General features: G+C 47.1%; 1 protein-coding gene and 1 long non-coding RNA gene across 3 annotated transcripts; one reads left to right on the top strand and one right to left on the bottom strand.

Moving 5' to 3' along the window:
* Positions 1–3322, bottom strand: Gm17315 (predicted gene, 17315). Its single transcript, NR_165822.1, has 2 exons — positions 3017–3322; positions 1–2196 (listed from the first exon to the last, which is right to left on the bottom strand). It is a non-coding gene; the product is annotated as a predicted gene, 17315 (long non-coding RNA).
* Cdc42ep3 (CDC42 effector protein (Rho GTPase binding) 3) lies at positions 2930–24298 on the top strand. Of its 2 annotated transcripts, XM_006524295.4 has the most exons (3): positions 2962–3204; positions 12263–12381; positions 22305–24071. In XM_006524295.4, exon 3 carries the CDS (start codon positions 22532–22534, stop codon positions 23294–23296), a length of 765 nt encoding a protein of 254 aa, XP_006524358.1. In that variant the 5' UTR covers positions 2962–3204; positions 12263–12381; positions 22305–22531; the 3' UTR covers positions 23297–24071. The 2 variants fall into 2 exon arrangements, with proteins under 2 accessions (NP_080790.1, XP_006524358.1); NM_026514.3 differs by lacking the exon at positions 12263–12381 and having other exon boundaries at positions 2930–3204; positions 22305–24298.
* Positions 24299–25198: the final 900 nt, after the last annotated feature.

The raw sequence follows: 25198 nt of genomic DNA, 5'->3' as shown, positions 1-25198 counted from the left end.
TTGCTATTAAGGACTTTTTATTCAACAGATATTATTGTTATTATTACGTGCCAGGCCCTGTTTTAGGTACAGAAGCTACAAAGTACTTCATGCCCATCCATCCATGCATCGCAGAAAACAGGCCATAACCAACACTATAAATACATATGATGTCATGTCAGGTCATGAAGAAACTATTCTTCCTGCTTTATTCAGGGAAAGGGAATTTGGGTGGGACTGCTATTTTAGGGGAGGGAAAGTCTCACCCTTGAAGTCTTATTTGAAAAAAAAAAGATCTTAATGAAGGGAGAAAGGAGGCTTTGAAGCTTTGGGGGAAGAAGTGTCCTGGACAGATAGAGGGCAGGGCTCAGCAGGCATAAACTGAAGGGCAGCTTGGAGTCTCATATGGTGGGATGAAGACAAGTGAGAGCAAGTATTGGCAAGGCAGCCATGAACAGAAGCCACGTGACAGTTCTCCCTACTCCATCCTAGGGGAAACCAACACTAGTCTAGCTTCAGTGGGAAGTCAAAGAGATGATAGGGACTCATCCGTAGGCCCTGCGTGCTATAGCTATTAGTCCTAGACTTCCAAGATTCCCACTGATTTTTTCCCAAGGCTAACCCTCTCTGAAATACAGTCTCAGAAGTCTCAGTCGTCACGAAGCGAAGTTTTCCTTTCTGCTTAGCAGGAGAGCCTCCTGAAGTTAACAAAATCTAAACCCACGGAACCAAAAGGCTGCCATGACTAAATCAGGAAATGAACTCATTTGGAAAGAAAATTCGCAACATGAGGGCTTTTTTCCTCACTGAAGGTGTTCAGCACAAATAAAATAACACAGCCTCAGGGAAGCCAGGATGGATCAAGTCAGCACTACCAGAAACCCTTGAAGAGGTAGGTTACACATGCACTGTCTAGGGCTCAATGGTAAAGACTTGTTTAAAACCTCATATAGAAAGAAACCACCTCTACGTGAAACAGAAACAGCTCATAAGAATGAAAACAGAGTTTTGGCATAAAAGTTTTAACTTATAGCCACCTGCCACCCTATGTTTGCACAAACTGTAAAAGAAATTATTTACTTAGACACGTGGAAATGGACTGCATTTAATGGCAGCTAACAATAGAACGAATTTTAAAAATCACACACATGACATATGTGTAAGGAATGCTTTTATGCGTAAAAAAGGAATTTTCATACAGCATTTCATAAATGTATATACATGCATATTTGTACTTTTAAAAATACCATATGTAATGAAAGCTGTGCATAAATATTTATAAAAATACCTTTATCTAACTAGGCCAGTAACATTTAATATTTTTCAATAAATTCATATATAAAATATATACATTAGTGCCAAATGGAACATATATTTTGAAATATGAACCCCAAGTAAAACTCTGAGGAATTCGGAGTGGAACCCAGGTATCTGCCAAAGGCAACTTCGGAGCAGTCGGTCATTCGGAGAAGGGAAACAGTGCCGGGTCCCTTATCTTCACCGACTGTTTTGCTTGTCAAAATTCTGGTATCACTTCTGCGGTTTTGTATTTGACTTCCGACCTCATGGCCGTTTAACCTGCCAACTATTATTTTCTTTGAGGCTTTTAACACTCCACCCAAGTATTTTGCTTTCCCCAACAGTTGTGTCCGCTTCCTTTTTAAATTCATCTTAACGTCGACCGTGGTTTAGGACCTGGGCTTAAAGTGCACCCGGTCTAAGGTTTCAGAGCGATTCAGATTGGGGGCACCCTTGTGATGACCCCGATAGCGCCCAGGGAAGCCAAGGTCTCCAGGAGGGGCTCTGCTTTGTGCCAGGATTTCCAGGCAACCTGAGAGTCCCAGGGTTGGGGCCAGACCTGGAGCGTGCGACTACTCGGGGTTCTAGCTCCTTTTCCAGGTCAACCAAGCCGGCGGGGGACATCAACGCCGGAAAACACCACCTTTTCCTGTCTCCAACCTGGCGGACTAAGGGAGAAGGAAGAGAGGGCGACCAATTAAGACAATTAACATTAATTCTCTGGGTTCCTACAGAGGTCCAGGGACAGAGGGGCGGGTCGTCCTGAGGCCCTGGCTGGGTGACCGACAGGTGCAGGTGTCGCCACGGGCGGAATTTTACGGTCCGGAGCAGCAGCAGCTGCGCCACTTGCGCCGCCTCGCAGAGCGTCCCGGAGAGCCGCCACCCGCTTCCGCAGCTTTAGGTCAATCTCTGACAGACCTGGAGGGGGAGGAGACGTCACCCTCCCGACAGGAAAAACCTGCTGCGTCTGCGTTTCTCTGCGTCCCGCAGGCTCTCAGCCTCCACCCCGCGTCTCCCGCGCGTCAGATCCGCGCTCCAGGTTTTGGCGACAGCTTGCAAGGGGAGCCGGCTGCACGTTGACAGCACGCGACCCTCCTTTTCCCTCCCGAGAGCTACAGCTGCCAGGGGGTCCCCAGGGAGCTGCGGCCGCGCTGCGGCGACCCGGTCAGGTGGCCCTTCTTCCCCGCGCAGGTCCCCTTCCTCCGCTGCGAAGCCCCGCACTGCTAGGTGGGTTAGGTAGGACAGGGAAAGGCGGGGACACGAGGGTGAGCACGAGGGTCCCGGGTGCGGGCGGAGTCCCATTGTTCTCCCGCACCGTACGGACAGCAACGCTCTGGGGTCCCCTCTTTAAAGGGAGCACCCCGCCACTTTTCTTTGTGCCTGAGGGAGCCCCAGCCGGCATTGCCTCTGAGAGAAGCCACCACTGGGAAGGGGTGGAACTGGGAGGTGACAGTGGGTAGCCTTTGTCCTCCAAGAGTCCGCAGCCTCGCCTCCAGTCCTGCGGGTCTGGGGGTGGTGGGGAGGTGGGGGACAGGTACAACGGAGGGACGGTCCAGGTCGGCCCGCACCCTTCTCCCCGCCCTGCCCTGGCCTCACAGCCCCGCCCCGCCCCGCGCCGGCCCCGCCCTGCGTCCTGCGCCCCGCCCTCGGCAGGTTGAGGCCCGGCGTCCGGCAGCCGCGCGCACAGTGTCGCGGGCGCTTCCAACTGCCGCTGGGAGCACAGCAGCGGGACGCTCACCGACAACCCAGTTCCGCAGCGGCTGCCTCCCGGGAGACGCCGCGCGCAGTCCCGGAGCAGATTCTGCGGTGAACCGTTGCCGCCCCTCTGGTTCTGCGCGCACCAGCGAGGACTGTTGCGCCCTCGGGAGGCGACCCGGGCCGACGCCCGGCCCTCCGGGCAGAAGCTAGGAGCCTTAGAGACTGCTGGTGAGTGTGTGACCCAGGCTGTCTCTCCACCTGTAAGACTGTCCGACCCTCAACCTAAGCCCCCTTCCAGCTAGTGCAGATGGTGGCCTTGGAAGACTTAGAGGGTGCGAGGATAATCTACCGCACCGCCTGGTTGAGCTGATGTTTAGAGGATCAAAGGGGACATCATGCTTGACGTCCGGGAGGGGGGATCAGGACGCGGAGCTCTGCCACCTACTTCTTTAGGGTGGGGCTGCAGTCAGCACGGCCCCCTCCAGGCCATTGACAGCCATTCTGGGCGCGTGTTGCGTTTTTCCAGCAGAACAAACCGCACTTGGCTACCGCGGCCCTCTAGTTGTGTGTTTGCACCGATGCGGCGCGGCGCGAGAGTGCACCGCGCAGCTTGGCAGTTTCCGAACTGACAGAGGCAGCACATTGTAGCTGAGGCTCCAACCTGCAGATCTGGCAGTTGGGGGAAAAAAATTTTTTTTTTCTTTCTCGACTGCGGTTTCTGAACAACTGAAGCGTTTACAAGATCTTTACTCCCTCTTCCTCCTCCTTCCCCTCTCCTTCTCCTCCTGCCTCTCCTCCTCCTCTTCCTCCTGCTATTGCTCTTCTTCCTCTTCTTTTCTCTTCCTTCTCACTAAGTATCTTGACACAGCCATGCGAGGACGAATGGATCCGGCCAGTCAGTTTTTTTCTTTATGAATTATTATACTCCACCCCGCTCTCGCCTTTGGGAGGGAAGGCATGTGTTTCATCTTATAAATAGAAAGTAGCATATTTTTTGGCAGGACCTGCTTTATACTGCACCGTCTAGGAGAGGTCAGTTTAAAAATAAATATGCACTTGAATGTTACATTACCGAGCCGGCTGTGGCTGGGACAAGCTGCGAGTACAGCGGCATCAAAGCTGGGCGCACATCTGTGTTGAAAGGAGTTAAAGCCCCAGAGTGCAGCCCCGGCTGACAGTCAAGTAATTACATTTTGTTTAAAAAAAAAAAAGTGAGTGAATTAAAAGGAGGGTGGGAAGAGGAATGTCAGGCAGGGACTGGAGCCTGAATCTTTGCAGCCTTGGTGCGTTTGCGGGGAGTGGGCTGCTGATTGTGTGCAGTGTGTAGTGGGGGCTCTGGGGAGGGAACTGATGGATGTGTTGGGGAGACAAAGATTCCTTCTGCTGCTTCCTCACCCTGGCAGCTTGTAGCCCTCCCAGTATCCTCGAGTTCTGGGAGGGGGTGGAGGAGGGGTGCCGCCTTGAAAATATTAGGAGGGTAGCAGATGTCCCTGCTTTAATAGTAGACCCAGACTTGGGAACTCCCCCTTAACATCACAGGGAGAAATAAGCCTCCCCAGGAAGCAGCCAGGATGCCCCAGGGGCACCCCTAAGTCCATTAAAAGACTCCTGTAATGGTCTGACTTATAAAAGATCTTTCAACTAACAACTGAGCTAGGGAGTACAACTTCTGGACAGTTGTAGATACCTCCACCACTGTGATTTGATGGACAGTTTAGATGTCAGTATACACAAACACCTTTTTCAGAATGAAGGACTCGGCCATAAGGCCGTTATGAAATGTCTAGCGATGTAACGTGTGAGATAAAGGATTAAGATCTATATTCAAGGAATGGTTGACAGTCCATCTGGAAGTGCCTAGGTTTTCCAGGAGGCCTCACCCATGGTTGGAAGACGGGGCTACCAGTCTCGGGGCTCACAGCCCCTGGGCTCTCAGATGATGTTTAGAGGAGAACTTTGGAAGCCTTCTGGGTCTGTGGCAGTTTCTGTTTTCCAGCCGTCTCATCTGCTAGAGATTTGCATTCTGAATTCCATGATTGGAACATGGTGCCGAGGCTGTGGCAGCCCCCTGAAGACATGAAGTAAGATGAGCTCCTTCCCACCCCCCTAATCTGCACCCTGAAAGTCTGCCTCCTATCTTCAGGGCACCTAGAAAGGTGTCGAGAGTAAAGTACCTGGTGTACATTTGCTTTCTTGGTTTTTATTGTGAATTTAAATGGGGTCCAAGATGCATAGAAAGCTGTGACCATGATTGCAGAACGGCTCCCTGGAGCCAGGCGGCCCTATCTGCGCTCCAGTCTTCCCTTTAATGTGGTGTTTTGTTTTATGTCTGACATGTTCACAAAAGCTGCCCTTTTCCACTTATAAACTTCCTGCTATTCAACAGCATTGGGGATAAAATCTCTTTAACCTATATCACCCTAAGGTTTTTAACCAAGCCATAAAACTTTCACAAGTCCTTTGCCCATTTAGACATAGCATTTATCCAATGGGTGGCAATACAGTTCCCAACCTAAAAGCCCTTAGAAAAATTGTGCCAATTTATTACTAGTACTACTACTACTTATTATTATTATTATTATTATTATTATTACCACCATTGTTTCAGTCTGATTTCATAAAGGCTGTCTTTCTAACTAGAATCCCACTGATTTTTTTCATTAAGAACCGAAAAATTGTATTTTTAAATACACTATGCTTCCCAGAGAACAAGTAGCAGATTCAACCAGGCCAATTAAAAAAAATCTCTTAAAAGTGCAGGTCAGAGAATTCTAACGAACATCAAAAGTAATTCTAGCACAAAGCCTGTCCTCAGTGCTAAGCTAAGTACTCTTCTCAGTGCCTTCATTAACCTCTCCATTTCTAAACAATCCTCGGTGCTAAGCTAAGTACTCTTCCAGTGCTTTCGTTAACCTCTCCATTTCTAAACAATCCTCGGTGCTAAGCTAAGTACTCTTCTCAGTGCTTTCGTTAACCTCTCCATTACTAAACAATCCTCAGTGCTAGGCTAAGTACTCTTCTCAGTGCCTTCGTTAACCTCTTCATTACTAAACAATCATTCTATGAAAGGTGTGCTAGTGCCTACATTTTACAGGTGTAATAACAGAAGACAGACCAGTGATGTAGGTTGCCCAAAGTTATACATTAAAGAACATACCTAACTGTGGGTGTGTCCTAGTGCCCAAATCTATATGGGAGTCTGTGCCTTTTTGGATTAAAGGATTGGGAAAGCCTGACATTATTAGCTTGGGGTAAGAGCACCCAGGTGCATTGCCTGGCTCTATCGTGTAGCACGTGTGTGATGCTAGACAAGTGATTTGACTTGTGTGATTGTCTCATTTAATATCCATAGCCAGTCTTTGAGATAGATGGTATGGTACTTCTTTTCCAGACAAGAACTTAGACTCTCGAGTTCTGTACCTTGGTCAGGTTTATACAGCTAAGTAAGTAGCAGGGCACAGTTTGAACTCAGGTATGTCTGACCTAGTTCTGGATACCACACCTCCATTGTCTGGGTGGAGGGTTACGGGAGCTATGAAATATGATTACTCTTATGGCTTTTGGCCTCTGGAAAGGAACCCATCCTGTATTATCTCACCATATCACCACCCAAAGGAAGGTGACAGTAATTGTCAGCCTTAGGGAAGACAGCTTGAATTACTTAATTGTTAAGGGCGGTTGGTTCAGTCTTGTGTATGGTGACCTTGTTCTTCTATAGCAGAGCTAGCGTGAAGCTGCTAGAGTTGGCCTGAGCACTTTATAGCATAAACAAAGAGATTCACTGGGTGCAGATGTGGAACTCTGAAAAGAGAAAGCCATGGCCCGGCTGGCGACAAGGCACTCAGGTATCCTGGAATGAACACAGCCCCTGTGTAGGCGTGTCCTTGGATCAGTCAGGGGTAATAGGGATGAATAACCACGTTTGGTATGTCATCGCATGCCCTCCTGGCTGCCCCTGACACCCAGTGGATACTCAGTGCCTGTGGGGTAGTGATACTGCCCTGATAATTCCAGGGAAGTTAGGAGCTGCAGGAGGTTGGGCAGAAAGGCCCTGAACTCGGTCCTTGACAGAAGGGGGCCTGCGACAGCGGTGAACATGCCCTGGACAGCGCTAGATAAATGTCTGGCGTGAAAGATAGCACGAAGAAAGAAGCCCTACAGGCTAGAGTGCCCTTGCCCAGGACGACCCGCCTGGCCTCTGCTTCTCATCAGCTGTGAAGTCCTAGCTTCATCCCAGGTCAGGCTCTGGAGATGACTCAGCTTTGCTTCAGAACTAAGGGGACAGCTGTTGGAGTTGGGGCTGTCCAACCTGATTTGGAATTTTCTCTTTTCCTGTCCGCTTCCTTTAAAGACGACAAAACAAAACAACATCCTACAAAGTATATTAAGTAACCAGCTACATCTATAGCAATTAGCAATCGGTCAGGGAATCTTTTTCCCTTTTAGCCTTGATGTACTTCGATTGACAACTTTTACAGAGTGGGGTACCAGACTCAGTGTGCCAGGTGGAAAAGCAGCTTTTAAATCTAACCATATAGCTTTATAGTAGGAAACAGACATTAAAACAGTGGCTATTTTGTTGTGGTTTTTGTTTCTGACCCTGAACTCCTGATCCTCCTGTCTCAGCATCCTGGGGGCTGGAGCTATGTACAAATGCCACCATGCCCAACAGTGCCATCTCTGCCACCCCACTTCTAAGTAGCCAAACTATGGAAGCTGATTAGCCTCAGTAGTCTATGAGGTCATCAGTGCCTGCCTCAGTGAGTCGTTCACAATAGACCTCAAGAGTAGGACATTTCTAAAAGCTAAAGGTTTTTAGTGTTTTGCAAGCTGCATGTTTCAGAAAGTTAGAACCGGCCTTCTAGCCTTTGGTTCTTAAGCAGTATTAAGTGGTCATATCCTGTAGTGACCCCATGGGATTGACACATAAAGCATTCCTGAAGACTCAGAAAGACCAGGAAAGCGAACTACAGGAAGCCAGTTTGTGACGTGCTGACCCTCTTCCTGCACAGCTTTGCAGAGTACCCACTATACCAGTGGCAGTGACTCCCTGTGGGCAAGGCTTCTACTGTGTCTCAGAGCGGTTCGCCCTCACAATGGCTGCAGGACTTCTCCGGTAGAAAACTCACTCTCGGGAGTACCAAGCCACAGTTGCACAGATGACAACTGTGTGTGTTGTGCGTGTGCCTTGTAGGCTGCTGAGCAGGAAGAGCAAACCAGGAAGATGCTGGCAATCAGAAGTGGTGGTTCTGCTTGGAAGCAGGCAGAGGGAGCACAGACTGGATCTGAAAACAGAGGTTGGCAGCTTGGTGAGCATCCATACGGTGTGATTCCGGCCTCTGGAAGCCTGTTTGTCATCTCTAACAGGATCTGGTGTTTCATGAGTGCAGATCATCTCTAGCTCTAGATTTCAATAAGCCAGTATCCATGTGACTTATCAGCATTAGCCTATCCTGCTAATAAAGAGGGGCCTTGGGCTGGAAAACAGCCATGTAGTTCTCTAAGGAGCCAGCGCAGGCTGGAAGGCAGAAACTTCAAAGACAGGCTTCTGTTTGGACAGCTTACACATTTGGGAATCTGTCTTGTTCTGGTGACATCCTGAAGGTCATATTTAGAGACACATGGCTCCCTTTGGGCAGGCTAAACTGCATGTGGTATTCTCACGTTTAGTCTTCAGAATGAAATGTCTTCTAGTCATGCTGAGTCGGGGTGTAATGGTAAGATGAGTTTCATACTCGAGCTGGTGGCTTTTATCCCAGGATCCTTCATGAAGGACTCCTTAATCCAGTGGCTCACCTGCGGAGAGGTGATCGCTGCCACCAGCCTGCTGGGGAACACACAGCACATTCAGTTGGGTCTCAGTTGTTGTGTAAGGAGTCCAAACAGGGATTGCTTCGTGCTCAGTTTTGTCTTAGGCAGGAAGTTTGACTCTTGGAGCCGCATCATTTGGAAGACTTTACACGTTAGTTAAAACAATCAATTAGGTATCCAGATCCTAAAGTCTAAAAGAAATAAAGTTGGAAGAAACTTCTGTGACGGCTATTTTTGGTGGTCATCCTGACTGTATCTGGAATTAACCTAAAACTCAAGCTGCTGGGTACACCTGCAACAAATTTGCATCATTAGAACTGGGAAGACCAATTTCTAATGCAGATCTCGAGAGGTGAGAAGGTACACCTTTAATCTGGGGCTCCCCTTCTGGTGGCAATCTGTAAAAAGGACTTGGAAGGAGGAGGACTGCTCTCTTTGTCCTCTTGCCATCACTGGCATGGGAGCCTACTTCTTCAGGAGTCTGGCTTCTACTGAAGACCAGCTGAGACATCAGCCCTGTGCACTGAACAACTACTACTGGACTGATTCTCGGACCTTCCATTGGTAGACAGTGTTGTTGGACTAGCTAGATCACAGCTTGTAAACAATTCCAATAAATCCCTATGTTAGTCCTTCTATATGTGCTGTTCCTCTAGAGAACTAATGCAGCTTCCGAGTGTGAGTTTCTAAAGCCTGCCTGATGCATCACTGCTCTTTCCAAGTCACTATTACTAACCTCTGCCTCTCCCTGGGGTTGGGGCTCATGGCCTACCAGCCATTCGCCAGGCACTTCATGCCTCAAAAAGATGCCCATAATTCTATTTAGAGTTTGCAGAGCAGGAAACTCAAGTCTCAAGAGGAAGTCACTGGCACCGATTAGCACTGTCACACCAGGAAGGGGAACAGAAATGCTAAGGCTGGGAGAAAGTATTTAGATGAACACCGGCTTCTAGAGCACCTTATAACATGGGGTCTCCAGACAAGTTCCAACCCAGCAGGAGATGGAAAGGGGTCTGGCTGGGGTCCGTGCAGGGAGCCGTCAGGGGCTTTAGCTTTCTCTGTCACCACTTCAGCTCACAAGTAAGCTTGTGGTAAGCTAAGATGCCCAGGTCTGTTTTTATAAGAGCTGCCAGCCACATCCTGCCTTCTTCTGCACTTATGTGATTATGTAACGAGCTTTAACCCAATTGCAGGACTTCCTACTTATTCATCTGATTCTTGTTGACTTCATCCTGCTGCTATTCAAGTCCTACAAGGCAGTTCTATACTCTGGCCTGTCACTGGCACATGGAGGGGTCCCTGTGGGTCCCCTGCTATCTAGAGAGAAGTACAGCTGCTATAGCCTTCAAGTCATTGTGCTATCATCAGGGCCAGAGACATACCTCATCTTCCCACCTAGCAGCTCTCTCCAAAGAAGCAAAGGAGTCAAGGTGCTGAGGAGACAGACTAGGACCTGCTTGGCCACATTTCTTGAATGCAAAGATCTCAATATTACTAAAAATAGATGCAACAGTCAGTAAGGAGTATTATCCTCATTTTGAAAATAATTTAGACTGTGTGTGTGTTTAAACTATTCTATAGTTTTTCAAAGGCTCTGCACAGTGACCAGAAGGAGACAAGTATTTGCTGGGCCTTAGGACATTCCATCCTCTGTAAGCCTTGAGAAGGCTGTTCTCAAATGAAGTGGAGTCCTCTCTTGTGGCTGTTACAGGCCCCACCCGGGGCTTCCCTTTGCTATAGGATGCCCTTTGTGGTTTCCTGATATTTCCTCATATGCTTTTAGGTCACATGAGCCAAATTCTCCTGAACTTACTTCCACTTGAAAGGAGTGGTCAGCAGAGCGGGCTCATTGCTTCTCTAGAATCTCACTCTAAGTTGAACTTGAACTTGAATGTAATCAGGAGATTACATTGAATGGCCCAAGGCGGTCGTAACCCTCTGATATGATACTGGTTAGCACTTTGCAGGCACGGGTAGAAGCTGTTTCCCCTTTAAATAACATTCACAAATATATGCTCTCTTTAGTTCCTTCTATGAGTAAAATAATTAATTCTCATAGATGACGGCCTAATCGGGGTGGGGGTGACATGCAAGGAAGCAGTAACTACAATTCGGTGTGATGGTTAGTGGATGTCAGATGCACACATGATGCTAAGGAATTCCAGAGGCCTTGGCAACAGGGAAGAGCTACAGCTGTAGGGCTGGGCAGCCCCTCGGTTTGCCTGTGTGGTCCTGTGCAGTCCTATCCCCAGGCTGTAAGGGTGGGCCTGCCTCTTAAGGGTTTTAAGATTATGGGTGGATTCTAGGTAAGAAGAGAAAGAGGAGAGGCAAATGCACGCACAACACGGCAATTGTGGGGGCGAATGAGGAGAGATTCAGTGATAGGGTTTTAGACTTGACAGGAGAATGAAGCCAGGGAGAGGTTAAAATGATAGCTGGGTTTGGCCATTTACAAAGAAAGAGAAGAAAGCACAGAAGGCCCTCACCATGGCTAGTCAGAGGGAGGAAAGATGGAGTTTCCCAGGAAAGCAAAGTCGGGAACCCCAGAATGCAGGAAAGAAACACAGTGCTTCACACTCTCTGAGAAGAGCCACTGCTTTGCCTTTGACTTCAATTTTCAATCTGTGGCAGAATTGATGGAACTTACTGTGCACAGTGAAATCTATGACCCGGACCCCACACAGCAAGATCAACAGTGCAAAAACCCCAGATTTATCATCAACCACTTCAGTGAGAAAAGAAAACACCAACCATATGCTTGGTTGCTATGGCAATGTCAAAAAAGTTTCTAAGACCTTACTTTCAATTTCTTTACCTATGGACTGGTCTGGTCCATGGACCACTTTGAGGGGTTCTAGTCTAGACTTAAGTAGGTCTGTGTGAGCTGAAGTTGTCATTAGAAATGGTAGTTGAAGCCTTGTGCAGGGCGTGATGGGGGTGGACAACAAAGCTTTGTAGAGATGCAAGCATCTAAAGCAAGGGTTCAAACCTTTTCAGGAAGGGGTTTGATGCTTTGGGGCCACATGCAGTCTCTGCTCAGGTATCAATTCTGGCAGTCGTGATTCTGCTGTGGTCTCTCAACTTCAGCCTATTGAGGCTCAAGGCCTGATAGTTTTCTTTGAGGGACCACTAGCCACTCCTTTCCACCTGAGGTCACAGGATTTAAACATTTGTTTTGTTACTTGCTAAGAGAGTGCAAAGTTACCCTCCGAGGAGAACTGCTGTCCTATGGAGAGTACAGAAACAACTCTACAGTCACTGGGTGTTCGTTCCAATAAAACTTTATTTACCAAAACAGGTAAGGGTTTAGACCTGACTCACCTATGTAGGCCCTTGATGTCTGAGATGGGCAGAAAGAGAAGAAGAGCTTATATAGTGAAATCTGAGCGACTTGTATTAGTGGTCAGCATGTAAAAAGACCCAACAGTAGCTCTCATTTATAGTACCATGGCTTACCTTACTCTTTTTGAGATAGGCATAAAAATCACAAAGGCAGAAAACAGGAAAATAACAAATGACGTGAGTTCTACACGAGACCTAAGAAAGCCCAGAAGCCACGCAGCATCGAGGCAGGATTACGCAGGATTCCGTGAGGTGAGTCAGAAAACTTCCTCCCGGAAGGAAATGGCTTTCAAGCAGGTCTCGGAGGATGTTATGAATTGTGTTTGGTGGGAAGAAAGTAAGGAAGACATTCCACCTTGGGACACGGAGTTCTTGGTTTCAGAAAGTTAGAAGGGAAGTTAAGTGTGAATAGCCATGGACCAAGGGAGCAATGTCCCCAGGGCAGTCGGGCCCTGAGGTTACGCACGCACGCACGCACGCACGCACGCATGCACGCATGGTCACGTGAGTGCTTCCTCTGGGAAGAGAAGTAACAACATGGGATATTTTCTAAGAACAGGATGTTTGGTTTCTTTCCTGAGGCTCGGAGGTTTTCTTGTTGCTTTAAAATTTTAATCTTTTGACCTTAACCAACCACAAAGTCAAATTCCTTTTGAGATTATGTTTCATAATAGTAAAACCAGCAAGGAGCTGTGAGTTAGAGCTGGGCGGGCGAGTCTTCACCCATTGTGGGCATCTGACCAAGTCAGGCAGGGGCTGCTGCGATCGCTCTTGCAGTCTCTGTGTCATCCTTCTCTCTGGGGCTGCTGGGTTTCGGGAGCAATCATTTTGTTTGGTATGGATCGTGTTATCCAATTGATGGTACAATGTGCCAGAAATTCTGGCTCCTGATGATTGACAGGAAACGAGCTTCCTAGGTGGTGTGTCCTAAGTATTTCATGAGTGCCTGCCTGGTCTACCGCAAGCACTCATCTATCAGCTATTACATGTATAAATTCTTTAAAGAGCCCGGCATTTCAGATTTGCCTTGTCTACAGAGACAACTTACACTGTGGGCTGCTTTCTGGGAGCCAATCAACCTGTCTGCTGGAACAGAAAAACCAAATTGGATACGGATTGGACATTTGAAAATGTGAAGTTCTCTCTGCTTTGCGATTGATGTAGGAGGCAGGCCCACTTTGGGCTCATAGAAGAATTTCAGCCTAGTTAGAGAGCTCACGCATTCATTCAGATATATGTGCATAATATAGAAAAATGTGTAATTAACATAGAGGAGTGAAATGGCCACATAGCCAGTGAACATGTGATGCAGAGAAACCTGTGATTTTAACCCATTCAGGGAGCGTGGGTGATATAGTCAGCCCTAACAAGATTCAAGGATAGCTCGGAAACCCCCAATCTGTCCCTTTTGTGACCACAACGAAGAAACAGAGTATTCAGAATGCCCAGTCTGAGAATGTATCATAACAGCAAAGGAGTTGAGACATCCTCGCATCAGGCCTCTGAAGAGTCCACAGTCTGGATTTCTAGGTTCCTACCTACTGTCAGAGCTGGTGTTGCACACAGGCAACTGCTGACAGAAATGTTGGCAGGCTTTGTTTCGCTCTATTATTTGAACAACTAAGCAGTCTTGGGAGATCCTGGCTTTTGGCAAAAATTGGAATGACTGAACAGCGCTGTAAAGAAGAGGGTCAAAATCTTTTTTTGGTATTGTCTTTGTATGGTCACAGACTAAGTTGGATCCATTAGTTATGGAGTATGTGAGAAGTTCACGGTAAAGTCCTTGATGGATTCCTACCAACAAGGACAGTCCTCGAGGGCCTGCTGGGTGCTTCTGGCCAGCACTGAGGCTAAGTCTCTGTAAAACCAGTCATGCAGAATGAAACAGGCATGAGAGAACTTGCCCTCGGCCTACCTTGTTATAACTGTTAGGACTCAATGTCCATATAGTCTGCCCTTGTAACTCACTTTTATAAGAAAAAAAGAAACAAAAAACGAAATAAACACCCTAATGGGCTCTCTTCATAAGTGTTGGAACCTTGGGAGGTGGGCGTCCTGTCATTTAGCTATGCTTTTAAAAAATCTTTTAAATAGAGCAATTAAGTTCTGTAAATGTAAGGAGTGTACATAAATTAGTAGTGAGTCTCCCACATGGCATCTGTGGCTCCCTATATAACTGGGGTTGTAAAAGAAAGTAAATACAAGCTGTTGTTTAATCATAAGTGAGAAGTCCATTTATAAATAATTGAAGGTGGGTGTATCAGACTTTCTGAGTGGGTCTATAAACTAGAGCCTGCTCAGCCTGGCAGGGTTTGCAGGGCAGAGCTCCGCGGCTGGAACCTGGGCTCTGAGAAGCTCAGTTTTGCAACAGGCAACAACTGCCCTCAGTTTAAGAACCCTGGGCAGAAGATAAGACTCTAAAGATGGAAAAGACATCTTATCTTCTGATGGGTGGAGTAGAACAGGCTAGAAATATGAAAAGCATGCCCTGGTCTTGTTTCCTCTCACTCCATGCTCTTTAAGTTCCGTGTTAAATGTTTAATACCAAAATTCTTCTCTTTGTGAATTAAACTTTTTTTCCCCTAGAAAGGTACCCCTGCCCCTGCCAGAGTTGTAAAAGGACTGGCCTGGCCTTGGAGTGCTTTGTAATGATGCTTAGGTTTCCTGATAGCAAAGGTTGGCTAGTCATTAGCAAGTGAAAGCAGGGCTGTGTTTGAACAGAAAGCCTTTTCAGGGACAAGTCTGTGGACCTGTTTATAGGGGAGTGTGAAATGGAGCCTTGGGGAAATTAATGAGTGTATTCCCTGTAGAAGGCTTCCATGCACCTTGGGGGGAGGCTCCGGAGTCCAGCTCCTCCACTGTGAGGCCCTCCTTCTGTGGGGTATACATTGCCCCTCTCTAGCTCCCTTGGCTTCCCATTCCATCTTTCAAGAAATCTGGTTCTCTAGTTCCTCCCTAGAGGGAAGTTAAGCTCTGTGTCCTTGTATTTTCCTGCTTATCTGCCCTAGCCCTGCCCTGAACAATTTAATCTCTTTTTCATTACAATGAAATGAATCCTTCAGATCACTACAGATTAGTGTCCCATTAGTTTCCTTTTAGAGCTTTCTTTCACCTTTCTTGGTTGACCTCCAGTCGCCCTCCCCAGAACATGGAGAAACTTGTTCCAGGTAGCCTTTATCCCTTTTGGAGGAGTACAATCCAGGGGCCAGTACAGTTTAGGAGCCTGAATGAAGTGGAGGGGCCGAGAAGTTACTACTTTCTCCTCCTGGTTGGTCACAGAAACACACAGGAGACACTGCGCTAGGAGCCAGGTGAGAGGGTAGTTTTCCCATCATGCTTCCTTAAGACTGTTGGTTTATACAGGGAAGAGTAATATATAATTATTAATATATAATAATATATAATTTTGCTTGTTAATGTGCAAATGGTGGTGCTGTTGCCGGGTGCTAGGGGAGGGCTCCGGGCTCCATGGTGACTGTGCTGGGGCAAAAGGGAGGAGATAGGATCGGATCTGGAGCTGGGGGTGGGGCTTGGTGGTTGAGCGCCTGGCCATTTGCCTAGGCTCTGGGTCCCATTCCCAGGACAGACTTGAGGGGCAGGGGTGTGGGGGAGAAGATTGAGTTGGGGTACCCTTGAATCACGTGAGCAAGGCTCTTTCTGACTTCTAAGCCAGAAATGGGAAGTTGAATTCCAACTCACTTCCTACAAGGAAAGGAGAGGAAACCAAGCAGGGGTCCCTCAGGAAGGGACCATCCTCCACTCACACCACCTGCCCTCACTTCCTCATGTGTGTTTTGAATTAACATTGCAACCTGTTTTGCAGGATGCAGGACATTTTTTTGTATCCTTCTCCCAACCAAGAATTAATCTAAAAATAATTAGTAGACAAACCAAGCGTTCCTTTCTTAAAATAAACGAATTTCCCCTCAAAATTTCAACCTCTTTGTTCTTTCACAACCTAGTAAGTTGCCAGTAGACTCAATTCTGAGCAATCCAGGAACTGATTTTTCAGTCAGTAATTTGTTTTTTTATAACTCTTCCCCCTCCCCCCCCCACTGCCATGCCCTTGCTGTCTGCTTACTTATTTTGGTTTTTGTATTAGTCAGAATTCTCTAGAGTCACAGAACTCATAGAATGAGTATCTTCCCTCCCCCCTCTCTCTATATATATTTACATATCTATCTATCTATATATCTGATAGAAATATATGTGATTTATTAGAATGACTTACAGGCTGCAGTCCAGACAATCCGACAATAGGTAGCTGTAAACAGAAAGTCTAAGAATCTGCTGGTGACTCAAGTCTCACAGGCTGGATGTCTCAGCTGATCTTTTGTATCTGCTGGAATCCCAAAGAGGTAAGCTCCAATGCCAGAGAAGGGATGGACGTGCTAGCCAGACTAGAGCAAGCAGGCAAAAAGGATAGCTTCCTTCTTCTATGTCCTTATATAGACTTCCTGCAGAAGGTATGGTCCAGATTAAAGGTCTGGATTAAAGGTGTGTGTCTTCCTGCCTCCAAGGTCTGAACTGGAAGTAGATTGATTCACCCCTGTCTTAACCACGCAGGGCTCTCTCACAGGGGCGCCCTCCATTCTGGATTGTAGTTCATCCTAGGTACAGTTACTCTGACAACCAAGAATAGCCATGACAGTATGCTTAGAATTATTTTGTTTGCCAAAAGAATGACGGAAGAAATAGATGGTAAGACCATCTATTAAGTGGGGAAGCAAGCTGGATATGGGGACTCCTGCTCGTAATCTCAATGCTTGGGAGGCCAAGGCAGGAGGATGCCCTTAAGTCTGAGGCCTGCCTGGGCTGCAGAGTGAGCTCTAGGATAGCTTAGGTTATACAGTGTGACTCTATTTCCATAAAACAAAAAGAAAAGTAGATAAAATCAAAGAAAACACAACAGGGTGTAGTGATATATACCCGTGACCCCAGCAGGATGGAAGTCAAAACCTTAGTTAAGAAATCCTCTCATCCCTACGCCACCAGAAATCACTAGCGAAGAAATGGCTCAGTTTTCCCCATAATTAAGATGTTATTGCTTTGTGTTTTTGTTTTTAATCATCTGCTTATATGCTTAAGGTAATCACCAGTAAATAGAATTTCTAGATTGATACAGTAGTGACAACCCAGCCATCTGCCCTCCCCATCAGAGGTGTGGCTTTAGCACCCCCTAAGGTCTTACTCTGAGTTTTGACATCTTGGGTTTCTCACAGGTACCTGTAAGTAAGAGCATGGGTAGCCTGTCTCCTTGGAAGAGGATGCCTAATGGCTGCCTGGGAGCTCAGTCCTTCTGTTGGCAGAGCCTCCCTCACCAGTGCTCATAACTTGAGTGCTTGCTGTCTGAGGAATATAACTTCCCAGATGAGTATGAACGGCTCTCCTCTTCATCTCTATCATGGGAAGGAAACCACAGTCTGCACTCATGAAGACTTCAGATTTCAGGATCAAGGGATGTGTTTCTGAGAAAGGTCTGTGCATAGAAACCTTCCTTTCTGTCTTTAAAAGATCGAGGATAGTAGTGAACATGCACAGGTGCTAAAGTGCGTAAGACACACTGGAGCTTGAACAGAGAGCTCATTATCCCAGGAAATGGGTGAAGATGTGGAAGGGTAGCCTGGTGTCAGTGACCAGCACCCTGTGTGCCTGGATGTCCCTGAGTCTATGCTGGCGGTGGAGTCCTGACTGAAGCACAGGAATAAACGCAATAAACGCTCGTCATGTGACACCTGGATTTTGCCAGACCTAAGTACCTTGTGCAAAACTGGCTCTCTAATACAGTGTGTAAGCGATGCACATTTACTTGTTATATTTTTATTATTCAGCTAGCCAGTTGATTCAGTAGTTCAGAGCGCTGACCTCTCAAAGGATGAGCACGGCTGTCTCCTTTTCACCTTTGTCCCTTCCCATTCATGTTGGCTGTCTGATGACAGTCACCATTGTTAGTTTCTTCTGTATCTATTGATACATTGTATAGATATACATACAAGCCTACACAGTTAGACTTACACACTTCACTTCTGCACCTACCTTTTCTTCCTTTGAACATGTGCATTGCCGGGCTCTTTCCCTGTGGCTGTATTAAACGATTCATTCTTCCTTACATGTAAATACTACTAATTAGGGTGGCTGTACCATCTGTACAAGTCTCCTGAAGGTAGGCTGTCTCCAACTCTTGGCTATTACAAATGTTTGGTTGGATACCTGTAGACAGTGTCTCCCATATCTTTAAGTGGGCTATGACCCTATATGGAGACTCTGGGGCCAGGGGCACATGACTCCCTAGTAGGAAAAGATACCACCCAGCTGCCCTACGCGGAAGCTGCTGTTCACACTCCTCCTGCCATGTATGCAGAAGCTGCTGTTCACACTCCTCCTGCCATGTATGTAGAAGCTGCTGTTCACACTCCTCCTGTCATGTATGTAGAAGCCTCTTTTCCTTCCTCTGTGTGCATTTGTATCTCTAACAGGCTCTGGAATGCATCCCCTTGGTAACTTGGGAGCTAACTACATTCCCAGAGACTGTGCTCTCTAAATGGCTTACCACCTCAGACGGGGAAGCTAGCCTACTGGTTGAATGTGTCATTCTTGGGTCTAATATGTGGTCTTTTCAGGCTGACTCAATGTCTGTGCCACAGTAGTGTCTGTTTGTAAATGGGGACATTTAGCATTCTAACAGGAGCCTCTTGGTTTCTTGTGAGTGAGAGAGCATTGTGGGAATGAGTGCAGAAAAGCTCTCACAGAATACTGTCATATTAGATTCCAGCTGCTAGGGACACACCTTTTCCAGGACCCGCCACTTCTTACTAGGGAAGGAAGACTTTAGCTGTCTATAATCGATCCAAAGAGCCAAGAACCTGAGAAGGAACAATAGACCTGCTAGCAGATAAGCAAGGCTTGGAATTTTCACAGATCCTGGGAGAGGACAGGAGAGAAGACTGGGTCGGAATTACTGGGTGCTGACCAGCACTGTATATGCCAACTTCTTTAAATGGGAAAGCTGATGTTTTTGCCCAGTAATCTCCCCTCTTAAAAATCAAACCAGCCTCCCATTGCCTTTGGCAGCTGTTAGTCCTGGCACATTGTGTTGGTCATCTTACTCTCTGCTGCTTCTGTAGATTTCTCATAGTCCCCTCTGTAGCATATAGTTTTACTCTACCACCTTATCTCTGGGACTGTCGGGCTACCAGCCCCCACCCAGCATCCCTTTTGATTTACCAGCCTTTAGCTCTGGGAGGTTTCCACACTACCCTTGTCTTTTTCCCTCTTATCTCTGGTCTCTGTCTTAGTGCCACCAATATAAACCCCAGCCTTTACTAAACCAAGGGAACCTCCGCCTAAAAGCCCACAGTTCTGTAGCCAGGCAGGGGCTGCTCTAAGAGGCCCAGCCAGGAAGCCTTGGGACTGAACATTCCTCCCTCAGATAGGAGTAAGTGTGTCTTCTCTTTCCTCATCCCATAACCCCCCCTCCCATTCTCATTCACGTACACAACAGATGTGAGTGGCCCTGCCTGAGACGGAGAACTACACTCCGGCATTGGAATGCCCTGCCCTGGGTACGTCTTGGCCTTACATATCCCAGCAGGCTTCAGGCAGGTCTCATTGGCAAGCCTTGAATCTTTTCCAAGGCAGCTGCCATCCTAGCCCTGCTGATAATCTGCCCCAGGGAATGGTTCTTCCCAGGGCTTGCCTATCATCTCCTGGGGCAGGAAAGTGTCACTGGGGTCCTAGGTTGGGGCTATGTGTTGTGTACCTGTATGGCAAAGAAACTGGTGTTTTCTTAGGTCTACCAAGGTTTCAACTTGTTGTGATTGTTTTTTGTGAGAATGGCCTTGAACTAGCAGAGGGTGCTCTTGTAATAAGAATCCTCCTGTCTCCAACTCTTCTATGCTGATTTTGCAGGCATTCACTACCACTCCCTCTATGTAATAAAGTCTTACCTTTTGTTAATGAGACAAGACCCAAATCAAAGCTAAAGAAGAACATTAGGACCTGAGGTCCTATTGGAGCAAACCTGTTGTCTCAGGCCTCCTCCTCACACACAAAGCCAAGCGGGGCTGCCTGTCTCCCATTTCCAGGCCTTCTCTGCCTTCTCGGGCCTGGCTGGCTGGACAGCATGCCTCCCCCACATTGGGCTTTGCCAGTGGGTGGAACATACAGCACAACCCTTGTCACCTGTCACTGATGAGCGAGTTTAAAACACCTGCTGAAAGGAAAGAAATATGGAACAGATGGAGAGGGCCTCCAGCTGCTGCCAAGCAATTGGGACTGTCTTCAAGCCACTGTCTGACCCAGTCCTAGGAGTATTGTCAGTCCTGGGGCCAGAGGACTGGGAGGGGGAGGGGAAGCAGGGTGAGAGATTTCAGGAGAGTCATGGGAATTTTGCTTCTCTGTGTCAGCGCTTGGGTTGGTGGGATGATGGGGGATTTTCAGAAGGTTAAGGTTTTCATCGGCAAGGGAGGCACTGACACTCACCCCTCCTGGAGCACCTTCCTCAGAGCTCCTCACTTATGCCCGCGACAGACACTATCCACAGGGAAGGTGCTTTTGTTTTAACATGGGACCTGCATCGATAGCCACTTCCTAAGTCACGGTTTCTGTGGGTATCTGGCCACGGCTTAGAGCCTGGGCCTCACTGGGATCTGACCAAGGTTTGGACCGGAACTGTGTGTGTCATCAGAGACTAGGTGGGGTAAATCAATTTCTACTTCAACGCCAGCAAGGAAGCTTGGTCAGGTACATAAGCATGCGGGAGCACCTCTACACGGAGCCTTTTTTAGCCCCCTCTCCATCTCCCCGCCCTTCCTTTACTCTCCCTTTCTTACCCTCCTTCTCTTCAGCTCAGATGGGGGCTTCTGTAACCTAACCAGGGAGTGACTGCTGCCTTATTTCCTTGGGTAGAAGCAAGTCACAGTTGGATCTGCAAAGGCATGAACACCAGGGAGGCAGGAAGGCTTACTTTAGAACCCCCTCAGCTCCCACAGAGACAGGGCATGCGCCTATCAGTGATGTTCCAAAAGATCCTCAGGGGCAGCCCAACTTGTTATATAGATGCTCTCGGTATGTCTTGAAGTGGAGCAGTTCTTCTTTCTTCCCAGAATCCCAGTATCCTCTGGAGTCCTGGGTGGAAGGAAGGCTCAGTATTTTCCGCACCACAGCTTGCTTCCAGCTGTAGCTCTTCTCTGTTCTTCCAGAGTGTTGGTACCCCATCCTTAGTCTTATCTCCCCATCAGTAAGAATGCTTTCTAATGAGGCGTATCACTTATTAAATGATAATGTCCAGCCTTCTTCTTTAGGGATAGTCATTTAATTTTGTTTGTATGCAGATCTCAATAAATCACTGTCAGTGTTGTTAATGTGCATTCAAAGCAAAGAATATAATTTTAAAACAGACCCAGTTGGTCCTATGCTGCTTGCAAGTTTTTTAAGTTGTATGTGTATGTGTGAGTGCCTGCACATATGTATGTGTATTACACACATGGCTACTACCCATGGAGGTCAGAGAGCCATCGGATCCCCTGAAGGTGCAAGTGGTTGTAAGCCCCCATATGGGTGCTGGGAACTTAACCCAGGTTCCCTATAAGAACAGCGAAGTCTTCTAACCACTGAGTATGTCTCTAGTCCCTTGACATCAGTTTTGAGAAGAGAGGGAAATGAAGATCTCAGATGTGTTCAGAAAACCATGTCCGTAGCTATGTTTTTAAAAGATTATTTATTTACTTATTTATTTTTATGTATGTGAGCACACTGTCTCTGTCTTCAGACATGCCAGAAGAGGGCATCAGATCCCATTACAGATGGTTGTGAGCCACCTTGTGCTTGCTGGGAATTGAACTCAGGACCCCTGGAAGAGCAGCCAGTGCTCCTAACCACTGAGCCATCTCTCCAGCCCCTGTAGCTATGTTTAAAAAGTAGGGATGATTTAGCTTAGGGGCTAAGTACCCCTTTTTCTGTTTTCCCCTGAACTAAGAACTAAGGATTTATTAGTGAATCCCTGCAGAGATTAGAGTTCTTAACACAGTTAGTAGAAGGAAGTAAGTTGGGCTTTCCGTGGGAGCTGGCCTTGCCTTTATCTCCAGGCACGGGAGGGAGTAATATTCTGGGGAGTGGCAGGCCTGAGTGGGCCCTGGAGGCTGGGAGATGACAACCTGCTCTGGTGTCTTTTCCAGGTTTCTCTGAGCTGTGGAAGGGACTCGATAATGTAACTGGCTCTCCGGAAAGACCCGCGTGGCCCTGCGCTGAGCAAGATCTCCAAGACCCTGTCTCGTTTTTAGAGCCACTTGAGAAGAAATGATGTGACAATTCTTATGAAAAAGGACGTTTTGGAAGTGTAGGATACCCGTGCAGAAGGTCACTCTTTCCCTGGTCTGTGAAATAGACATTCTCAAATTCCAAAATGCCTGCCAAGACCCCAATTTACCTGAAAGCGGCTAACAACAAGAAGGGAAAGAAATTTAAACTGAGGGACATTCTGTCCCCTGATATGATCAGTCCTCCCCTGGGGGACTTTCGTCACACTATACACATCGGCAAAGAGGGCCAGCATGACGTCTTTGGGGATATTTCCTTTCTTCAAGGGAATTATGAGCTCTTGCCGGGAAACCAAGAGAAGGCACACTCTGGCCAGTTCCCGGGGCATAACGACTTCTTCCGGGCCAACAGCACCTCGGACTCAATGTTCACAGAAACACCCTCCCCGGTGCTCAAAAATGCCATCTCCCTCCCCACCATTGGGGGATCCCAGGCTCTGATGCTGCCCTTATTGTCCCCAGTGACATTTCATTCCAAACAGGAGTCCTTTGGGCGTCCTAAGTTGCCAAGGCTCAGCTGTGAGCCTGTCATGGAAGAGAAAGTTCAGGAGCAAAGTAGTCTGTTAGAGAATGGGGCAGTCCACCAGGGAGACACCTCGTGGGGCTCCAGTGGTTCCGGGTCTCAGTCCAGCCAGGGCCGCGACAGCCACTCCTCCAGCCTGTCGGAACAGTCCTCCGACTGGCCCGCGGACGACATGTTTGAGCATCCTGCCTCCTGTGAGCTTGTGAAGTCAAAGACTAAATCAGAAGAGTCCTTCTCTGACCTGACCGGCTCCCTGCTCTCCCTGCAGTTGGATCTTGGGCCTTCACTTTTGGATGAAGTCCTGAATGTCATGGATAAAAATAAGTAGCCAGGAGTCAGCTCTTTTTCTTGGGAGTAAGAGGTACCAAAATAAGCAGAAAACAAAAAAATCAACTAACCACAGCTGATGGAAAGAGCTGCTCTGACTGTTTTTATTTGCAGCCATGTGATGCATTTTCTAAAATAACGCTCCTGTTCCTACAAAATATTTTTTTAACCATCATGCCCTGTTTGCAAAAATTTTGAAAACAATAATTTTTAAAAATTAAAAAAAACAAAACAAAACAAAAAAACCTGTTCTGGCAAAAAAGAAAAAAAAAGAAAAGAAAAAGGAGGAAGTGAGTCAGAGCTCATTTTCAACAGGCATTGCTGATGCTCATACATGCTCAGTTTTGTTTGTAGACATGCAGAAATCCAGGCTGTCTAAGAGGGCTGGGTCCATGGGTCTCTCCAAGGCAATTCATTGCATGTTATGAGAAGGAAACTTACTTATTTGGCACCTACGCCTTTTTTTCCTAGCCTTTTTTGTATATTGTATCTTTTGGGTTCACCACAGCGAAGTCTCCAGCGTTATGATTTTACTCTTTGCATATTCGAGCAACCTTACAGGATTTGGGATTTTTTTTCCTTGTGGTTTTTATATATCCCTGTATATTATTTCCATGTTGCAAAAGTTTGACTGTCAGCTACATGTTGGTTAAAAACAAGCAAGGTATTACTGTAACTAAGTTATTTTTAAAGTTGAAATATATTTTTATGTGCCTTTGGCTTTTTATTGCAAAGTCTACATTTTATACATAATACATCAAGTGTTATTTGTCGTGTTTCCATTCGGGCTTCCTTGCAAGCTACGCGTGTGTATTTGAAAACAAAACCAGCCCAACCCTATGCGTTATCAGCCTGACCCTGTTGCTCGGGTGTTACCTCCTCCCAGTAGGAGGCACAGGGTGATGCTTCTGTGGAGACTGGAGGTGAGGTAGGTATTTAAGGACAGCTCATGTTCACATTACTTGGGTACATCATACCACGCAATAAAGAGTAAATGCTAAAATGAACGTGTTCATTTATAGTCATAAACAAGAACCGAAAAGATTTTAAGACCATCTAGTAAAAGTCCTAAAATGTACCCACACCTTTAACATAAGCCAAGAGATGACTGCAGTCTTGACTTTTTTACAAGTTTGGTTCTAGAAATAGGAACACTTAAGAGAAATGAACATGGGCAATCATTGTGTTATTGTTGTTGTTGGCTTATACAAACCTGCATGCTGAGAGAGAGAAGAGAGGAAGAGAGTGAGGGGAGGAGATAGAGAGGGAGGGGAGAAGTGGAAAGGGGGGGAGAGATTGAGATTGAGGTGAGAGGATAGAAAGAGAGGTGAGAGGATAGAAAGAGGAGCGAGAGGAGAGAGAAGAAAGAGAAAGAAAAGAGAGAAGAGAAGACAGAGATGGGGGAGGGGAGCTAAGACTATAAGCCTTTGCCACAGGGCCACCAAAGCCCTGTGCATGCCTGTCTTCAAGGTTGGCTACAGCATTTTATCCTGTAAGACAAAGGCTCCCTTGCTGTGTAGGTCCTACAGACACAGAAGCTTCAGAGGACCACTCAAGGGCCCTTCCCCTTTGCAAGATGCCCTGAGGAGATTGGTTAAGGAACCCAGAACAGGAAATTGCACACAGATTCCTGTCTATCTTTAGGCGCCCCTCCTGACTCTGAGCTTTGTTGCCAACAGGGAGTGCCAGCTCCCTCAGCTTGATGTATCCCTAGGGCACCTTCACCAAGGCAGCAGCAGGGACTCTGGCCTGGGGTTTAGAGTTCTTGGACTTCAATCATATAATGCATGGGATAACCTTTGAACGTAGGAAGTGAGATCCACTTTGGGTGGCTAACCAAACAGAGTAAATCGTTTCCCCTAGAGCGTTGAGTCTATTAAGCAACCCCAAGTCCTGCATCTCC

Source organism: Mus musculus, chromosome 17 (assembly GCF_000001635.26).
Source record: "Mus musculus strain C57BL/6J chromosome 17, GRCm38.p6 C57BL/6J".
Taxonomy (NCBI): Eukaryota; Metazoa; Chordata; class Mammalia; order Rodentia; family Muridae; genus Mus; species Mus musculus.
Note: the sequence above shows the minus strand (reverse complement) of the source record. Positions and strands in the feature narration are given on the sequence as shown.